This window comes from Crassostrea angulata, chromosome 10 (genome assembly GCF_025612915.1).
Source record: "Crassostrea angulata isolate pt1a10 chromosome 10, ASM2561291v2, whole genome shotgun sequence".
NCBI lineage: Eukaryota > Metazoa > Mollusca > Bivalvia > Ostreida > Ostreidae > Magallana > Magallana angulata.
Window position 1 is genome coordinate 55,771,226 of NC_069120.1, and position 21,080 is coordinate 55,792,305.

Genomic DNA, 21,080 nt, shown 5'->3' on the forward strand with positions numbered 1-21,080 from the left:
GTTCATTTGCAGACACAGGCAGTGCAGTAATTAATCTCAATGTGACAGATAAAGATAAAGCTTAGGATTTTCTTCCTGTGGAAAGTTAATTAATCCCAAAGGACAAATATTGCACAGCCTTCCAAGTATACAATGGTAACATTCTCAGCAGTTATCTCTCTTTGCCCATTCATTCTTATGCATAGTTAAGGAATCTACCCCACCCCCCAGCTCCAAACCAAAAGACATAGAGAACCAAACTTAGCATCAAAATATGTAGTTCTGTCTACTGAACTAATATACCAAATTTGAACTTGATTGGGCAACCATAAAATAAGTTATTAGAAAAAAACAGAAAATTTGTGGACGGAAGAGTGACAGACGGACGGACGGACAGAGTGATTACTATAGGGCACCCGCAAATCCTTGCAGGGCCCTAAAAAAACAAAACTTTTTTCACATGATAAACAGATTGATAGGTCTTGTGTAAATAGCTTATAATATTACAGAAGGTTTTAAAAAAATATTTTCAATGACAGATCGAATTGACTAATTCTTCCTTTGATCAGTATTTACTGATTGAAGTAAAAATACATTTTCCTCATTAAGCACATGAATTAATATGGTATATTTCAATGTACCTCAATATTTTTTAAAATAAAATTCAATCATTTGAATTAAATTCATTATGAGGGTTTATGTTACATTCATAATTATCATCATCTTAGCAAGTTTTAAGCAAAAAAAAACTAAACAAAGCAAAAAATACCCTGAAAAACAGAATAATTTTATTAAGGTGGCTTGGTGGTTGACAAATTAATAATAAGATCTGCCTTCAACTTTAACTATATGATATTTTTGGCCTCAAACTAACAATTGGTGAAGAAAAATCCTAACATTTTAGCTCTGAAATCTGGACATTCTTCTATTATCTATCTTTGTATAGATAAAACAACCTTAAATTTTAACTATATGATATTTTTGGCCTCAAACTAACAATAACTCAAGAAAAATCCTAACATTTTAGCTCTAAAATTTTGACAATTTCCAATTATCTATCTTTTACATAGAGCTCTTCTTCATAAGGAGTTAAGGTGGAATAACACACCTGGAAAAAGTCACTCATTAACAGGAAATTTTATGATAATGTAAAATATAATGATAAATAAACTGTACAAATGTCAAATAAGTGAAAAATTTGGAATTTGGGAATAAAAAATGAATAACTAAAATAATTAGTTCAGTAAGTAACAACAAAAGCCCCTGCGGGATTCGAACTCGGGATGAACGGATCACAAGTCTGACACTCGGCTATGGAGTAAGTTACATGTTTCAGTTCATAAAATCCTTTTAATAAAACAAAATATCGTTTTGATCAGCGGCCTATTTGTGATGATGTGTTTTATTCCACCTTAAATACATTTAGCCTAAACAATGGCCATGACCATCCAGCCCTAATAAGCAAAATATTCAGAATGATTCCAAAATAATTAAGATTTTCTTCATTTTTCTTTACACTAAATTAAGATACTAGTTGCTTAGAAAAGACATCTTTTTCTTTGTAATCTAAAACTGAAGCTCTCTGCTTTATTATTGGCAAACACATATGAGCTCAATACTTATGACTGTGTAGAAGTGCATCTCTTCATCATTATAAACTATGTCTGGGTTGATTTTAACTCGATCCAGTTTTAAACATTTTGGATATCCAACTATGTCTCACAATTTGTTTATCATGAATATCTGTTTTTGAAGTTTTTGTACAATGAATCAAAAGTGTTCATTTCCTTCTTGGTAAACAACTATTGAACAGATTCCATGTTTCATGGGATCACTTAGAATAGTCTTGTTTCCACAGGTACTCATGTTGATACTGGTAGCCTTGGTAACAGTTTTTGGAGCAGGTATACACACAGAGGGTCCCCCAGTCAATGCTGGCGCCAACCTGGTCCACCCCCAGGTGACTCAGTAGCTGGGGCATCACCTACAGACACACACACAAAAACCCACTCTCAGAGGCATGGCCGCATACATACAATTAACACATTTATAGTAATAAATGATTTATAGTGACTGGTTTTTTTTTTAATTCACAGTTTAAAATGCTTAACTAAAGTATTTCCAATTGTCAGTGTCAGATGTCAAGATTTACCACTCAGTAAAAATGTACAGAGCACACATTTCTTTGTTATGTAAAATGTGCAACCCATCTAGGTTTCAATTTCCTATGAAGGATTGATGGTAGCTAGGTCATTGACATTGAACCCTATCGATTGGAGCAGGGTCACCTTGACACACACTGTTAACATCTTCTGAGGCCTGTTCAGCAGAGCAGAGCTGCATTCAAGATCGTAGCTGCTATGCAGGGCTAAATAGTTAAACAGTTATAACCTAGCCTACATAGACATTTATAGCCTAGATATTTTATGCTAAGCATCAAATTCAAGATGGCCACCTTAGTTACCACTTCGTAACAAACATGAAATCTATTTCATGTTTCATGAAATCTATTTATTTAGTGACATTTTGTTCATCCCTTAAGTTATAATGAATAATTTCCGCTTGAAATTAACAAATTTTGTCGAACTAATTACCGGTAGACCGTAGTCTTTAGTTGAGTATTTCTATTTCAAATCTGAGACCTAGCAGCTAACCTAGCAGTCCGTTCAATAGACCTAGATATTTCCAATCTAGCAGCTAGGCTAGCTGCTACGATCTTGAAAGCAGCCCAGGTGCTCACCAGAAATGCCTCTATGCATATTACACAAATTTTGGCGAGCGACTCATGAGCATCAATCCATCTGCTAAACAGGCCTCTGCAACTCTTCATGTGCAGAATACAGATTTTTTTAAATGAAATCTTCTCACTTTGATATAATTGTACTAGTTTTCAGTGTCTGTAGAATATACAATTATCATCTTGGTACTGTATATTTTGTCCATCTGGACATCAAATCAAACTGATAATTCCATTCTGTATACAATGTCATGTCTTTACAGTTTATCAGAAATGGTGAGACTATAACATAATGGTTTGATGTAGAATATATTACATGCATGTATATTGATTAACATTAAGCCTTGACACGTTCTTTAAATTTCTGATTCTGTTTGACTTATAATATGACCTGTATTGATAGAAAATTCAAGTTGTTCGTAAGAATTGTTTCAGTCTATGAGACCAACCTGAAACTCAAACTGTCGTTTGGCTCCACAGGTGCATTGTGGGATATTGTCTGGTTTGTTGTCATTGGATACAAACAAAGGACTGCCTCCACGGTCATATCGCAAAACCTAGGCGGAACAATTACAACTCATTTAACATATCGTTTGGACTATTTTATCACATGCAATATTGCAAGTTCTCATTCACTTTTTTCAGACAAACTTTTAATATACCTTTAAAATATATGCAAAGAAAGTGTTGCAAAACAGTGGGACTATTCCCTAACGTAGAAAGGACCTTTAAATATTCGTATCGCTTGAGAGCCACATCTAAATATTGACACATTACGTAGACGACTATATTTGCATAGCGGGTATGTTCCCTATGGAGGCAAAATAAACAAACATTTTACGCGCATTTCTATCAAACATGGCAGCCACCAAATAGTTAGAAAGATAACCATATACTTGTTTTTCTTTATTCGAATGTTAACATATATCAATTTGAATACTACTGTCCAGCGTGTTTAAATTATCATTCTTGAGATACATGAATAAATCTTATTCAGGCTCTTCAAAACCGTCACATCCTATGTTTCTATAGTATCTAAATATATGCTAAGTCTAGTAAAAAAAAGTACAAATTTTCCGTACATATTTTCAGTTACCTATTGCTTCATCACCGATTCAAACTTTCTTAAATGATTTTGTTTGCTTTTTAACAACCTGTGCATGTATAACTTTGAAATCAGCATACCAGTTTATTTCATAAAAAGGGTGAAAAATTAACTTTCTACATTGATGCATACTATACACATTGTTTTAGAATCTTATGTTCAGAAGAAAATGTTTTTCAAGTTTATAACGGGGACTTCACACAGTAATGTTGAAAACAAAATAAGCAGGCATGCAAAATATTACATTAACAAGAGTTTAAATAACTTTATTCTGACATTCTTAAATTATCTCTACACATTACCTTTCCATGCGATTAAAAGAAATAACTTTTTTTTAAAATTCCAACTTTTTCGGGATTCGAACCCACTCAAAAATATAAGACACGGTTTTAGTCTATTCTAACTGTGTTACCACTCGACTATCCTAGACATGAATTAAGAAGGGAAAAGTTTTTAGATTTCAAAGGTATTAATATTTTTTCCAAAAGTCAGATTTATTAAAAATATGCCTCTTTGAAAAAAAAATCGGAAAAGGCACTTTTCAAGAAATTGTCTTACTCCAAACGTTAAGATGAAATTAGTTTTGTTTCAAGGAGGCATTTTTTCACAATATTAATGAGGATTCCCCTTTTATATAGCGTGAATTCTGCCACATTTGTCTGTGTCACCATTAGTTCAAACTTTCCAAATAAAGAAGATGGGGGAACAAGATGGCACAAATGCCCATTCGGTTTAGTAGTGTAATACAATTTTGAATTTATTTTTCCCGAATTAAATCTATTCAAATATATTATAATAAAACTTTGCAAAAGCAAAATTTCTAACTGTAGTCATTTTTAATATATTTAACAAAAAATAAGAAAAAAAATATTGTCGGAAATTTTGGTGGTATCGAACCCGTAACATAAAAACCCTAGATATATAAGGTTAGCTTATGACAGGTGCTCTAGCCACTGAGCCATTTTAGACACAACAAAGTGGGCTTTTTAAATATTATGTGTGACTATTATAAAGGCCACGAACTACCGGACTTGTATTATTTTTTCAAAACGTTCCATTGTTGGGATACAAAATGATATTTTTAATGTATAGTGGGTCATCTCTCCACGTTTTTGTTGATTGAAATCGGTTTGTTTTCCAATAGACCTTATTCAGACTATGAAAAAAATATGGAGCACAGACCCACTCTATAAAAGAAAATGCCCTGAAGTTCTAAAAAATGACAGTATTTGCAGGTTTTGAAACGTACACGCCTGTTTGAGTCAACATATTCCAAGTATTGAACATACCTATAGGTTAAAAATCAATGATTCGTTAAATATATATTGTTTTCAATGATTAAAAAAAAACCCATCAGATTTATTGATACTTTAATTTTTCAGTAGCCTGTTCGACCGCGTATGGGCATTTTACACGCCTTATCCACCCATCTTCTTTTACACTGCTTTATGTACAACGTTGCATGAAAAAAAGATTTACATCGAATTCTGTAACTTTGATTTTTGTATTTTATTTGCAACTCCTTTAGGGAAAATTAGCATAGGAATTGCAACACCTTCTTTAAACAAATTTCTGTGGAATTATGAACGGAAGTGGTAGCTCATTATTTGTGGATATTTCTAACCCACGTACAAATTAATATCCCCACTGAATTTTGAAACAGTTTTATTTCGTACCATATTCATTTTGTAAAAATGCATCCCAATCTAGCAGCAGAATTGTAGCTCCACAGGAAAATCAAGTTGACGGACCTTAGAACTATAGGTCCATCAATATAAATAACTGTATGGCACGCAACTTTTTGTGAGCAATAAATATACATGTTTTTATATGATTGAACCTGAAGCTCCACGGTCTGTCAACCTGAATTTTATGTGGAGCTTCAGTTCTGCAGCTAAACACCAACCCTTTCAAAAATTGATAATCCACAAAAAATTGGCCCCCACAAAATTGAATGATTCCACAGTCAAATCTAATTGATTACATGTATTTCCTGGAGGAGAGTTTGGTAAACCAAACATCCAAAGATGTTAGAATTAGACTTAAAGCTGAACACTGCTGGCAAATAAGAACCATCACACATGTATATAAACCCTTCAAATCTGCTTGCACACCCGAAACTTGTGGCCTACATGTACCGTAGTACCGTATTCCTTTTATGATATTTGGATTTTGTGCATTTCTCAATTTTTGTGCACATTCTGTTTGTAAATAATGCATTGACCTGCTTATTTGATGCAAGTGATCTACTGTCCTGGAAAATGTACTGAAAATTTGTCAAATTCATAATTTCATAGCCACTAAACACTGAACATTACGACCTCATTAGGATTGAAGCCTTCATTACAATAATGTAATGCATGCATGTACTACCTGATCGGGAGCGTGCTCGACCCGCTTCCTGAACTTGCTAAAGGTCCTGTCTTCTGATTGGTTGGACATTTTCTCCAGCTCCTCCGGAGTACAGTCCTGTAACAGTGAACTCGCCTTGTCCGATGTCAGAAACGAACTCAGCTCTTCTTTCTTCTCAGACTCTGACTTTTCTTCCTTCTTCTGAAACTCTTCTTCTTCAATCAGTAGTTCATACTCTGGAAAGAGAACCTGTGATCTCTTCGTAGATCCGTCCTCTACAATGTACAGTAAAAACATACATCAATATCAAATTTATATAAATAAAAATAATTCTACGTTTTTAGCCAACTTTGAAGATTAATAATAAAATTGCAAGAGCAATATAATAGGTTCAAAATGCAAATTCGAAAAATTCAGAAATATGTACGATAGAAAATAACAAAAAAACTTTGATTATCAAAATATCCCCTCTAAGTCAAATCTTTTGTCATTTGCAATAGATCCTTTGGATGGAGGACCTGGGACATGTAGGAGCTACAGTTCCATATGTATTAAAAAGTTGCAATTTAACATACTTGTCGCAATATTTCATTCCAAAATTTTCCCCACACATTTTACTACAGATATTGTCACATTTACTTGCCTCTGATACTGTAGATTCCTTATTAAATGCGAGGAATTAATATATCCGCATAAAATCGCAAGAATCAACTAATGTGAACTTTAAAATCTTAATTGTTTTTATTTTCAGACAGTTTAGAACTACATGAAATTATAACAAAAAATTGTTGCTCACAATTTTATATTCTCACGATTTGATGGAAAATAACGGACTTGCGGAACTAAGTACTCGTTCAAAAAATAGGGAATTTACAGTATTAATTTAAACAACATTATCAGCCCTGTAAAATAGAGTGGTTGAGTTTATTTACATATGTCAAATGGTGACCTTGATCTGCTAGTAAATTAATCATACTTCTTCATTTTCCGTGGTTGGATAGTATTTTTAAGAGAAAATTTCAGGAAAGTAAAGATGTGACATCAGTCTGAGGAACTTAATGGTAATACATGTACATGTACTGGTAATTATTTCTCAAAAAATTGCAATACAGCTGCTTGGTCCAATTTATATCAAATTTTTTGAAAGCTTATAAACGACATCTTTGCTAGCCAAGGGTGACAATCCACGGTCTTTCTCTATTCACCAAATAAAGAATCACCGTGGATCATTACCCTTGGCTAGTGAAGATGATAAATGATGGCTATGGTAAGAATGTGCACAAGAAAACACATTGCAGTAGTTTACCAGTCAATGAAGCCATATTCATAGATTTATCTGCCCTTGATTGATGATAAGACTTAAAAATATGAATATGTATGGACGGTTGATCTACTATTGCAATGAGTAGCTTAAGATTAGAATAGCGATACTATAGTTGAACACCTCTCTCTCTCTCTCTCTCTCTCTCTTTCTCTCTCTGAATGTTACCATTTAAAAAAAAATATAACATATAATACCAGCCAGCAGAATCGTAAACCAGTCACTGATGTCAACAATTTACGTGTTTGAAAAAGTTTATCAAGTAAATTATTCTGTAACGCACAGAACCGATAATCTCTTAAAGATTTCTCAAAGAAATGAAGTACCTGGTAATTATCACTTGATTGAATTGAAATAGGTATGGACAATTAATACCGCCTTACAGAATTGATGCTACCTTAAATGACTGGTGTCTTGTATTCACAAAGGGTGCATTTGATTGAATGATATGAATACCTCGAGTTGCCAGAGTTGTCAATAAAACACATATTGTATGACACTAGTGCTGAACATTTGAAAAGTTTACTCCTGCTTCTAGTGAAAGCACAAGATTTTCAAGATGGCGAAAAAAGATGAGCAAGAAGAAACAGTGTTTTGTCTGTTTTACCATGAGCGCATGTTTGTCTATTGATCTCCTTTTAACATAAGCTTATATTTATAAATACTAATGTAGATGATAACCCGAGCAAGAGTGGGAATTGACACTTTACACATTATTATGATATAATGCTTAATAATTTGAACCATATTTTTTTGTTCATTTTTGTAGAGACTCTGTTCAATTTTTTTCCTTATCTTATTTTTAAAAATTGAAATAAAAAACAAACTACTTTTTTATTGTATTTATTTCAAAGCAGTGAATGGGTATTTAGTGTATCTCTCTCTTAATTTGGTTCTTTAGGTCAATATTCAATATAATTTCTATTACTGTCCCAAATAAGAATTTCAGATACAAACAATCTGCAGGGGGGCATCCCCATTAAACTTCCCCGTTTTATACATACATCATTTATCCATATAGACGTAGAATACAATAATCTGTTCATTAATGTTTACAAATTAATGTCTGTCGTGGTTTGAAAATCTATGAAATTAAAACACGCTAGGTTATGCATTTTTATCCATTTGCATGCATATTTTAAAACAAAGTTGTCAGATACAAAGTATCTGCCAGATGGTTAACTTGCTCTACACTTTCCGCCATAATGTCAATTAGTCAACCCGTTTCTGGCCACCCTGCTCTAGAAAGTTCTTTCCATTGATACTAAAGTCGCAATAATTGTTCCATTTATAATATTTATTAACTTTTTGTATTAATCAAAGTCCAATCCAAGGTATCTGCTCGCGATGCATGATGAACTCGTCCTACACTTTTCGTTAATTTTGTCAATCCGCGTTCTTGGTAACCCCGTTCTGGAAAGTTCTCTCACCAGAGGCCATGCTTTCCAAGCGAATGAGTATCAAAACTAAAATCGGCCACTAAAGAAACGAATTGACTCATTTTATTTTCTCAACATTTGTCAAATATTAATTTTTATGTATTATCTAAATAGGCTCACAGTAAATATTTTCCCTCTTTGCGTAATCATTCAATATTATTTCATTGCAAGTATATAATATTTTGATCGAGACTATCCCTGACTTGGATCTGCCAAAGCGTGTTCACCACCTTACTCTCATTTTTGCTATTTCGGGCTTGTTTATTAAAAACGAAAGTAGGTTTTTAATTAATTTCACAATAATAACTTATCAGCTAAAATTCAATTATACCTTACGGACATCATCACATATGTGTTGATATACCAAAGGTGTAAGCAGTTACTCTGGTGCAGGTGTTTTGTAGTTTATTTGCAAAATGCCTTAATTTATAAGTATAGATACAACTACCATTAAAAGGAGTACAATAGATAAACCTGCGCTGACTATGTATTAAGTCAGTAAAAAAGTGGGTGTACTCATTTACCCATTGGAGATTCAAGAAAATGTAATGACCCCTACCTATGACAATGACTTCATTCTTTGTAAAAAATGAACTTTAAATTGATTTAATTTCATAAAGTTACAGTTAAGACATTGACAATTCCTACAATTAAAAGAAACATTTTAAACATTTATTTTGTCGCAATATTTAAATGTCCTTAAGCATGTTAAGTGCAGTCATCCTTTGTTTTAAAAACAAACGACACAAAAGGGTTGCTATTTCACTAGCCCCTTATTAACATTTGCCCCTGATGTCGAGGCGGCTCTGATAGTTTTACAATTTTGTCATCGCTATAAATAAACGTCATAATGTTTTGGCAAATGAAAAATTAAATGTGTACACTTTGTTCACTAATATTTCTGAAGTTTGTTTTTGTTTAAGATCAATGCTTAACATTAATCATTCAGGGTACGAATCCATTAACTGTTCCCTTTTCTAAACATTCCCATGATGGAGACCGATTCTGCTGGTGTAAATAGGCAAAAGTCTAACTTTATAAGATAATTGGTTTGTATGGAAAATTATATGATACTGTTTAGCGAAAAAATTGGACCATGCAGCTATAAAATAATATCAAAATGTCCAAAACTAGCGTTAATCTTTGTGATTTGGTCCATGGAGTAAGTTGTTCTTATCAAATATACATTTATTTAACACATATATGTATGTACCTACCTTCAGAGTTGGAGCAATTTTGTTTGTGTCCATTTTTCCAATCAATAACCTGATGTTCTTTAGAACAGTAAGAGCGAGAGTGACATTTAGCACAACATTTCGGCCCTGCAATTCCACAGACCGCACATAGGTTATCCCCCTTACTGGGGATGGGCGTGGCAGGAGTTGGGGGGTCGGGGCTGTAAAAGTCATTGTCTCGTGGAAGCTGAGACCTCACCACACAGAAAGGTGCGTTGGAGTTTGGCTGGTGACAGTTCGGGTTCTTACACAGAAAAACAAAAACCGTCCGATGAAAAGCATTGCTGTCATCCTCAACTGGTGCATACACTTGAAGTAAAAATATGCATATCCCACTGCATTTCGGACATTGTAGTTGATTTGGGGAAGGTAATGGTGCAAGTGACAACCATGCAGGCCTTCCACCGATTTTACTGGGGAAATGTTGACATGTTAAATTTTCTGGGTCAGTTTTTTCCACAAAACCCAAATCCACGTGCGATTTCTCTGCCATGTTTACGTTCGTTCAAATGCAATAGAGAACAAGAATAAGACCCGAGGAGTTCCGGATAGGTAATATTTTAATCATTTAGGCGTTTGTCATAAGCTCGATTTTGCATAAGGTTGTGGAACTTTCGAGAAAAAGGAGTTCAAAAGTGAAAGTAGAAAAGCGTCGAAGCAAACAACTCCGCAGTTACTTCGGCGAGGATTTTTTGGTGCATAATGTCCGGCCATGGTCACAGCCACGGAGGAGGGTGTGGGGGAAATCACGACTGTGATGAGCACCTGACAGAGGATCAGCTGGCAGCGGCGTACAGCCTTTATACTAAGATAAACATGGAAGCAGTCCAATGCCTGAACACCGACAGTCCGGCAAAATGTGTCTTCAAACCCTGGGACCAGAGACTTGACAGAGAAAAGGTGAGGGACACAACATTGATTCTTATAAATAGATCTAATTGTCTTTTACGATGCGACCGTTGGGGCGAGCGCAGCATAAATTACACACGGGTATATATGTATGTTTCAGACATATGTAAATAATAAAAAATAAATTCTATTTCTATCAGGTTGCGGCCACTATCAATCGTTGATGACACTGCCACTTTGGTGCACGTCCAAAATTAAAGAAAATAAAAATAAATTCTGTATTAGTATCTAAAGTATGCAAATGATATGCAAGCAAAAACAACACGATCAATTTAATCAGGTACTTAAGCAACCTTCGTTAAAGGGTTGTTACCAAAAGGATGCAGTAAATGATTAAAAATAAAAATGTTTAATGCTGCAGTATGCATGGATAAAAATTTATGGTTTATGGTGTGGTCGGGTGAAGGGCCAAGCTGATAATAACGTGATAACAGTTACATGATCAGATTCATTAGAAACATGCTCAGTTGGATGTAGCTGTAGGTCTGTAGCTCCCAGTCTGAAAGAATTTGCATGGATGACCTGGGAGCAATGCCTCCCATTGTAAAAATCTGCAATTTACGGTGCACCAAAAAATGCACTAGTTTTGGACAAATAACCCATATTTACACACAAATTCTGTGGAAAAAATTAGTACCAATAAACTCTTCAGTCAATTTATTGATATCAATTGATATCGGTACTTTACTTGCCTAAAACTTTCTCTTAAACACGCTAACCGACCTCGGAAATTAAAGTATGTTAAATTCACGTGGAGATCAAGAGTCGCTATTTTTACATGTAAACAAACTGCACCACTTCAATTTACGGGGCTGATGATGGTATCTATAGTAAAATGTCCAAGAATTTTTTAGGAATCAAGTATTTGTATAAAATTTGTTCGAAAAAAAAGTTAATCAGTCCAAATCTAGCGCAGTTTTTTGTGCGCCGTAAATTGCAGATTTTTACAATGGGAGGCACTGTAGCTCCCAGGTCGTCCATCCAAATTTTTTCAGACCAGGAGCTACAGACCTGCAGCTAAGTTGGATATGCTCATTTATTTATTCATTAGTATCATTATGCTAAATGTTGTATGCTCTGCCTAAATCTAGACACTGTGAAGTCATGCTTGTATATAGAGCAGAAATCACTCAACAATTTCTGTCAAAGTAACCATTTTCTGAACAATTTGCCAAGAATATAGCTTAAAACAACTAGTTTCAAAACAGTTTTTGATTCAGCAGAATGCTTTATTCATCTTTTAAATGCATGACATTCTTAAGAATTAAGATACACTATATATATAGCCATATGCAATTGACACAAAATTGTGGTTACAATTCTGACGAAAGAATTTTCAGCATGTCAAAGAGCAGGTATAGGCCAAATTTTCTCTTCTCCCAAGCGTTGTTGTTAGAATTCACATTGCTTCCTGATGCTTAGTTTACTTAGTATACATAATTTATTATCTTAAAACATTGCATTTGAATGGCATTGAGAGGGGTTTTTGATCAGACAGGGGTTGTTTCAAAACAAATAATCTGAACTTTTTCATTTCAGTGAATGAGATGAGCCTAGTTTGGGCACAAAGGGATTTATAATAAAAAATTATTGTTAAAATATTAAGCAAAAAGTGGTGGAAGTAGAAATTTTGGGAAAGAGTGTAAATCTTCCATCTGGCTATGGTTGAATCGAAGAATTGTCTCATTATGATAGCTGTAATAAAAGTATTAAGTGATGTAAGCAGAACATTTTAAACAGATATTAGCGTTTGGTGAGACCTTTGATTATCAAATCACAGTTTATGTAAAATGTAATTATGATGTTTACAATTACTGATGCAGTCATATCCAACTGTTAAAATTCAAATGGGTTTAAAGGTGAACTATTTATTGGTACATAAAATGTGTTAATTCATCTTTAGAATACTTCATGTGATAGGGCAAGCAGGACCAGAAGAGAGCAATGCAGACTCTGAACTTAGACTTTTTGACTTATTAACGTAATTTTCCTAAAAATTTTGTACATGTACGTAGATGTAGATATATGCAATACAAAAAAATTTCTTGGACATTTTAATGCCGATATCATTACTAATTTGCCTTAGATTTTCTCTTAAATACACTCGATGACCATGGAAAGTGAAGTACCCTAGTATGTAAAATAATAAAATTCACATGCAGATCTAGAGTCTCTATTTTAACATGTGAACAAACGAAACCCTACTTTTAAAATACTTCACTTTACAGGGATAGTAAGATGTTCAGGGACAAGTGATATACGACATCTACAGGAAATTGTCCAAGGAATTTTTGGTATCAAGTATTTGTACATGTACTAAAGGTTATAGGAAATTAGGTTAATAAGTCCAAAATTAGCACATCTTTTGTGTTCCTTATTTGCAAATGTTTTGTACGTGAGGAACTGTAGCTCTATGGCATCTCAGCCTGAATTTTTCCATGGAGCTACAAACCTGCAGCTAGACATGTACAGGTACAATGTATTTAGAAAAAGACATGATTCCAGATTTTAGGGTAAACATTTCTGAATCATATGTAATTCTTCCTAACATGCAATATCTGATATAATTTCAAGCCAAAACTAAATGTTGATGGTTTGCTTTTAGTATGTTGAGAGTGATGCAGATCCCGAGTTACTGTTCAAAATACCGTAAGTCCTGCACACCTTTTATCAATTATATAATTAAAAGTGTGTTTCTCTGTAAAAGTCAATTAAGTTTACTGGTGCATATTTATAGCAATGAATGTCATTATCTGTTGCATGCATTACAGATTTACGGGATGTGTGAAACTGAAGGGCATCATTGTGATTGGTGGAGGAGGAGAGAGCCACCCCAACAAGATGAGATTGTGAGTACCCAACATCTTGTTCCCAGTCTATCTCAGCTTGTCTCAGTCTCTCAATTCTGTCTCACTCTAAGTCTGTCTTGAATAACTTGTCTCAATCTGTGTTGTCTGTCTCTGTCTGTCAAGTTTTGTCTTGGTCTGTCAAGTCTATTTTAGTCTGTCTCAACCTGTCTCAGCTTGTCTCTGTTTTGCATGTGTCAGTCTGTCTCAGTCTGTTTTGCCTGTGTCAATCTGTCTCAGTTTGTTTTGCCTGTGTCAGTCTGTCTCAGTTTGTTTTGCCTGTCTCAGCTTGTCTCAGTTTGTTTTGCCTGTGTCAATCTGTCTCAGTCTGTTTTGCCTGTGTCAGTCTGTCTCAGTCTGTTTTGCCTGTGTCAGTCTGTGTCAGTTTGTTTTGCCTGTGTCAGTCTGTGTCAGTTTGTTTTGCCTGTGTCAGTCTGTCTCAGTTTGTTTTGCCTGTCTCAGCTTGTCTCAGTTTGTTTTGCCTGTGTCAGTCTGTCTCAGTCTGTTTTGCCTGTGTCAGTCTGTCTCAGTTTGCTTTGCCTGTGTCAATCTGTCTCAGTCTGTTTTGCCTGTGTCAGTCTGTCTCAGTCTGTTTTGCCTGTGTCAGTCTGTGTCAGTTTGTTTTGCCTGTGTCAGTCTGTGTCAGTTTGTTTTGCCTGTGTCAGTCTGTCTCAGTTTGTTTTGCCTGTCTCAGCTTGTCTCAGTTTGTTTTGCCTGTGTCAGTCTGTCTCAGTCTGTTTTGCCTGTGTCAGTCTGTCTCAGTCTGTTTTGCCTGTGTCAGTCTGTCTCAGTTTGCTTTGCCTGTGTCAATCTGTCTCAGTCTGTTTTGCCTGTCTCAGCTTGACTCAGTCTGTTTTGCCTGTGTCAGTCTGTCTCAGTCTGTTTTGCCTGTGTCAGTCTGTCTCAGTTTGTTTTGCCTGTCTCAGCTTGTCTCTGTTTTGCCTGTGTCAGTCTGTCAGTTTGTTTTGCCTGTGTCAGTCTGTCTCAGTTTGTTTTGCCTGTGTCAGTCTGTGTCAGTCTGTTTTGCCTGTGTCAGTCTGTCTCAGTCTGTTTTGCCTGTGTCAATCTGTCTCAGTCTGAATTGTTTGTCTCTTTCTCAGTCTGTTTCTGTTTTATCTTTTTTAGTCTATTACTTTAAGGATGACGTTTACTCAGAATGAAAAAAAATTCCACTGATGATAATGAAAAACCAACTACTGTGTGTTATAGACCTTTTATTGTAGTGTTATTTTTCATTTTCAAAATAGTAGGTCAATGACCTACTTTTTGAGCTAATGGCCATTGTATATTTTTGGAAAATTAAAGGAAAATCACTTAAAATTTTACACTATGATTGAGATTTTCTTAATTGTGAAAATAATACAAATAGCTCAACACTTTTGAAAATGAAATACAATTTATGAATGGCAGTGACACTAAATACATACAAAGCATTAAGTTTTCCTTCACAATTTTCATAAATATCCCAGTCCGAATTTCCTCTATCACTTTTCAAATTCCTACCCATTTTTGATCCAATTTTACAAAAAATTGAATGATGATAATACAAAAACATTTATAGTATTAAACTACTTATATTGATCTTATTCTGTTGGCATATAATGTAACGTGCAAGGGGGTCACTGCCTGTGATCCCCCGCGGGCCCGTACCCGAGATAGAATCGGATAGCCCTGATTGCTGCCAATATTTACAAGTGCAGGCTTTAATCACCGCTCCTGCACATATATAGGGACTCAACGTTACGCAGGCAGGGATGACCACACACCTACGCAACTGAACAGGTACCAACGTTAACGCAAGCAGGGATGACCGCACACTTGCGCCAACAACGCAACCTAACGCAAGCAGGGAGTGCCGCACACTTGCGCTAGAAAGGCCAGAACACCAGCAGGGATGACCACACACTAGTGCTCCGCCGCAACCACCACCAATACAAGCAGGGATGACCGCACACTTGTATTAATGCGATACAGAGCAGGGATGACCGCACACTCTGTATCGTAGGTTAGATAACACGAAGATTAGATAGAGCAGGGAAGTCCACACACTCAATCTAGCCGTACCTGTTCAAGTTTTACCCCAAACAGTCGTTCTCGTAACGCATTTGACACTGTCCCTATATATGTGCTGGCCAAGAATAATTTGTGGTATCTAAAAACGGGAAATCGAAAATAAACAAACAAACTAGACCTAACCTAAAACTACTTATGCCAAAAAACTTATTTACAAAGAATATTTATTATTGTAAAACAATAATCATCACACTAATTGGTAATTATTGGAAACAATAATTAAATCATCAAAAATCAATAAATCAAAGGGGAATAACTTTAACCAAAAATATATTAATAAGCTGCCCGCTTCACTACCCCCACCTCAGAATTTTGCGTCCTCGCAAAACTAAAATCAAAACTCCCAACTTCACAAAAAGGTGAAGTGATATCCCAGGTAAAAAAAATACCCCCCCCAAAAAATAACAATAAGAAAAAAAAAATGGCCCTTTCTCTCCTGGACAACGTGCACACAGCACAACTGCAACTGACAGACACAAATTGCATTGTATCACCTCAAGCTTTACACTTCAACTTTCCGTCTTGCACTAGACGTCTTCCACCTCTTGTGGAACATCTGACTCTCTCTCAAGTCAGGAATTCCCAGCATTGTGACTTCACCAGGCATATTATCCGATGCCTGCAATCTGCTGCCATCTGCCACGACACCGTGGGGTCTCAACTGTTCGGACGAACTTTTCTTGCCTCTTCTACAGCGAATACCAGGAGATCCTCTTTCCATGCCTTTGCGCCTGCGACCATTCTTGCATCTTCTGGCCAACTTCCACTCGGGGTCCTTTTCTTTGCCTTTAGCTGACTTTAGGGTTCTGCCAACCGTAACACTGGAGCTGTTTGCAATAATCTTCTCGCAACGAACTTGGTCCTTAACCATTTTTCTCTCGTTGGAGTTTGGCACAGACTTTACGATACCTACGCGGTAGCATCTATTGGACAAGTCTTCAACAAGTTGCTGTGCTACATCACCGTTCTGGGGTTCATCATGTTGACCAGCCTTCTTTCGACTGTAACTGGAATCACTCTTACAAGTCTGGTTTTCTGCTCTACTTCTACGCCGCCTTCGTAATTGCTTGGACTTGCTTTGCTTTCTCACTACGCAATCTCTCCACAGGTGTCCCGGTTTTCTGCAAAAATAGCATAACCTACGTTTATATGATGAGGCGGTATCCTGTGCATTATCCTTGCTGCGTTGAAGCTGTAAATCCCTCAAATCCGTCTGGAGAGACTCGATCTTAGCAGACAGTGCTTTTACCAGTTCCACTAGCTTATCAGAGGAGGGCTCAACATTGAGATGGCGTGCATAGCATTTCCTCTCTGCTCTTCGGTGCGCCTCCAATTCAACAGCTAGCTTCACTGCATCGTTCAAGCTTCTCGGTCTGGATTGCTGTATACGAATGCGCACCTCAGAATTGTCCAGCGCGTCCACAAAGTGATCTCTGGCTAACGTATCTCTGAATTCAAAAGTGGCAGTTGGGTATGCCATGTTTGCAAGTCTCTGGATGGCCTGTCCCAGCTCTGAAAAAGTTTCACCGTCTCTCTGATGACGCTCTCGCATTTGCACTCTGTAGAGCTCTGCTTGACTTGGTGGAGCAAATCTATCTTCCAAAGCTAACACAAGTGTTTCGTAGTCTGGTTTTTCACCCTTTGGGATATTACCAAGACGTCCTTGTGCACTGCCTCGGAGGGAAGCTGCCAGGTAGAGACCTTTGGTAGCGTAACTCCAACCATTTATTTCAGAACAGGCTTCAAAGTGCGCATGGTAATCGATCCATTGACCACTGCCATCATAAGTAGCTGGTGTGATGGAATTTTGCGCTTCGTAGGCATCTTCCAATGTACTGCTTATCACGGGGCTTGTGAACCTTTCCCGAGACTTCCAAAACGCATCAGCTCTGTGCAAAGACCAAGTGTTGTATTCGTCTGGCAAATGACTCGTCTTCCTATTTGGTGCACTGTACAGCTCAAAATAGTCAGGAAACATCTCGTTGCTGCGCGGGTTTGCATATGTTTCATTAGCAGAGTGATGATCGCACAGGTATTCCTCGTCTTTGCGCATGGTGTTCCCTTCAAAACCTCTGATCAGAGCGCGTCTTTCATGCACTGGGGTCTTCATGTCACTGCGCTCCCGCATCTCCGCAATCTTCTCCCGTAGAAAGGTTATCTCTTTGTCAATGTCGTCCATTTTCCCTCTCTGCAGCAATTCTAGGGTATCCCACCGCTGCCACCAAATTTTATGTAACGTGCAAGGGGGTCACTGCCTGTGATCCCCCGCGGGCCCGTACCCGAGATAGAATCGGATAGCCCTGATTGCTGCCAATATTTACAAGTGCAGGCTTTAATCACCGCTCCTGCACATATATAGGGACTCAACGTTACGCAGGCAGGGATGACCACACACCTACGCAACTGAACAGGTACCAACGTTAACGCAAGCAGGGATGACCGCACACTTGCGCCAACAACGCAACCTAACGCAAGCAGGGAGTGCCGCACACTTGCGCTAGAAAGGCCAGAACACCAGCAGGGATGACCACACACTAGTGCTCCGCCGCAACCACCACCAATACAAGCAGGGATGACCGCACACTTGTATTAATGCGATACAGAGCAGGGATGACCGCACACTCTGTATCGTAGGTTAGATAACACGAAGATTAGATAGAGCAGGGAAGTCCACACACTCAATCTAGCCGTACCTGTTCAAGTTTTACCCCAAACAGTCGTTCTCGTAACGCATTTGACACTGTCCCTATATATGTGCTGGCCAAGAATAATTTGTGGTATCTAAAAACGGGAAATCGAAAATAAACAAACTAACTAGACCTAACCTAAAACTACTTATGCCAAAAAACTTATTTACAAAGAATATTTATTATTGTAAAACAATAATCATCACACTAATTGGTAATTATTGGAAACAATAATTAAATCATCAAAAATCAATAAATCAAAGGGGAATAACTTTAACCAAAAATATATTAATAAGCTGCCCGCTTCAATAATTTATATGAGGTCAATGATCAAAATTTTGAGTTATGGTGTCTTTTCTCGTTTTTAAGCATATTTCAATATTTTTTAAATTCATGCCATACGGTTATTATAATGAATAAAAGAGGTAAAACTACCAGAAAATATGCAAAATTATATAGACTAAAATATAAAATCTTAACTTTAAATATTAAAGAACTTGCAAAAATGTTTTAGCAGAAAACAAAATCTGTAAAATTTAGTCCGAATTTCCTCTGTTCGGCTAAAAGTCTATTTTTGTTTTGGCATAATTCCATAATACAGTAGAAATATCGAATGTTATGTCAATAATAATTCATTTCACAGATACTTTTTGTGTTTAGAACAAATTTTACTCATGACATTGAACTTCATAACAATCCGAATTCGAGAACTCAAACCCTGAGTAAACAACACACTTAAGTCTGTTTGGCTGTCATTTTTTGTCTGCTTCACAAATGTGACGGTCAGACCGGTTCGAATACCGGCGCCAGATAGCTCAGTCCGTCATTATTTCTCCCATCCCGTTACACAATGTTTCAAATATGTTATATTTTCCAAGGTTCAAAAACGCCCCAGAGATGACCTTTGATGATGTAGGTCGGAAGGCAGACCAGGAATTTGAGCTGACACCTGACTCTGAAGGCAATGTACAGTATGGAGTCATGTAAGCATCTATTTATGGCAAATTTTACATGTAATTTTTTAATTTTATAATTGTTTAAAAAAAAAATACATAAACTGGATAATGTACACAGAATATGATTTGCTGGAAGAATGTTTAATTGTGAGAAAATGTTGGGTTTTTTCACTATACAGAGCTGCCAGATTTAATAGTGTTGACACACTGACAATCCACTTTCCGTCCAGCTTTGGAGGAGATAATACCAAGATCTACTACATAGGACTTAAAGGCGACTTCCACGAAGTAAGCAGTCCATTGTTACTTGTAATTTGTTGAAAGAATAACTGCCTACTAGAAATAGGTTTGTTTATAGACTAGTAGTAAATTGGTTATAATGGTATGAATGGTATAGATCCATGATTTGTAAACACCTTGTAGAAGATGGGAGAGGGATCAGGAATTGCTCTATATATTTACCATTTGCCTTCAAATTAAATTTTGCACTGAAGACACTGGAATATACCCAGCATAATGGTACTTTTATCATTTCCTGCAAAAATGTCTTGTGTTTTATTTTAGGCTCCTCGTCAGGAAGTTGTCATAGCAACATACGAAGCTAGACCAATGCCAGATGACCACGACACTAAATCTGACTTTGAAAATTTCCACCACCCTATCAGCTGATGTAGTTGCCTTGGTGATCCTTGTATGCTTTCATCTCAACTGTTGCTGCGTAGATGGGAAGATCTGTTTTTCAAAAAAATTGAATTTATTGAATTAGTTTGTCTCAGGCTAAAACATATCTTTTTGACAAGAGGCCACAGGACTTATGCAGAGACACATGAGTGGTTGAATGAAGTTTACTTTTTTTGTATACATGTAGTTGATGATGAGATTAAAAGTGTAAAATTGAAGATCATGCATTATGTTTTACCATCCAGTGTATAAATGAATGCCATTGAAAGTTTTATTTAATTATGGTATAATGAACACAGGATGGGCTTTATAAAGGCACTAGTGGTACCTATGGTTCTGTTGGTTCATATACATTTTTTTCTGCAATATACTGTAAATGTTTTATGTAACAGTGCCACAAAATGAGATGTTATTGCATGTATTCACAATAACTTGAAAACAAGCTTGCTAACTGCTTTCCAGTACTTTGATTCAACATGTTAGAGGTACCGGTATGAATGACATGAAGCAATGAACTCATTTCAGTGGAAGCCATGGAATGTGACTATTCTTATACATGTGCACGGCATATAGAGATGTACTTGAATTTGCGGAAGCCATATTCCACCAAAAGCGCTAAATAGAATACACAGCCAAATGTAGTACGTTTACAGTATGCTTACAGTAATTTGTATGTCACCTAGGATAATCAATGTCATTTGAAGCATTAAACAAGATATCTGTGAGCCAATGCTCACTAGTGATACCTCCGCTCTGATGT

General features: G+C 36.3%; 2 protein-coding genes across 2 annotated transcripts; one reads left to right on the plus strand and one right to left on the minus strand.

Moving 5' to 3' along the window:
* Positions 1-1,171: 1,171 nt before the first annotated feature.
* Positions 1,172-10,800, minus strand: LOC128167429 (programmed cell death protein 2-like). The gene is made up of 4 exons (XM_052833150.1): positions 10,151-10,800; positions 6,195-6,448; positions 3,166-3,273; positions 1,172-1,963 (listed from the first exon to the last, which is right to left on the minus strand). The coding sequence occupies exons 1-4, from the start codon at positions 10,659-10,661 to the stop codon at positions 1,811-1,813; spliced, it is 1,026 nt and encodes a 341-aa protein (XP_052689110.1). The 5' UTR covers positions 10,662-10,800; the 3' UTR covers positions 1,172-1,810.
* On the plus strand, positions 10,788-20,538 carry LOC128167430 (PITH domain-containing protein GA19395-like). The gene is made up of 6 exons (XM_052833151.1): positions 10,788-11,068; positions 13,683-13,726; positions 13,849-13,926; positions 19,562-19,666; positions 19,819-19,927; positions 20,204-20,538. The coding sequence occupies exons 1-6, from the start codon at positions 10,871-10,873 to the stop codon at positions 20,306-20,308; spliced, it is 639 nt and encodes a 212-aa protein (XP_052689111.1). The 5' UTR covers positions 10,788-10,870; the 3' UTR covers positions 20,309-20,538.
* Positions 20,539-21,080: the final 542 nt, after the last annotated feature.

Coding starts and splice junctions, on each gene's coding strand:
- LOC128167429 (XM_052833150.1), bottom strand. CDS start 10,661: ATGGCAGAGAAATCGCACGTGGATTTGGGTTTTGTGGAAAAAACTGAC. Junction 6,449..10,150: donor AAATTGCTCCAACTCTGAAG/GTAGGTACATAC, acceptor TGTACATTGTAG/AGGACGGATCTACGAAGAGA. Junction 1,964..3,165: donor AACGACAGTTTGAGTTTCAG/GTTGGTCTCATA, acceptor GTGTGTCTGTAG/GTGATGCCCCAGCTACTGAG.
- LOC128167430 (XM_052833151.1), top strand. CDS start 10,871: ATGTCCGGCCATGGTCACAGCCACGGAGGAGGGTGTGGGGGAAATCAC. Junction 13,727..13,848: donor GAGTTACTGTTCAAAATACC/GTAAGTCCTGCA, acceptor CATGCATTACAG/ATTTACGGGATGTGTGAAAC. Junction 19,667..19,818: donor AATGTACAGTATGGAGTCAT/GTAAGCATCTAT, acceptor TTCACTATACAG/AGCTGCCAGATTTAATAGTG.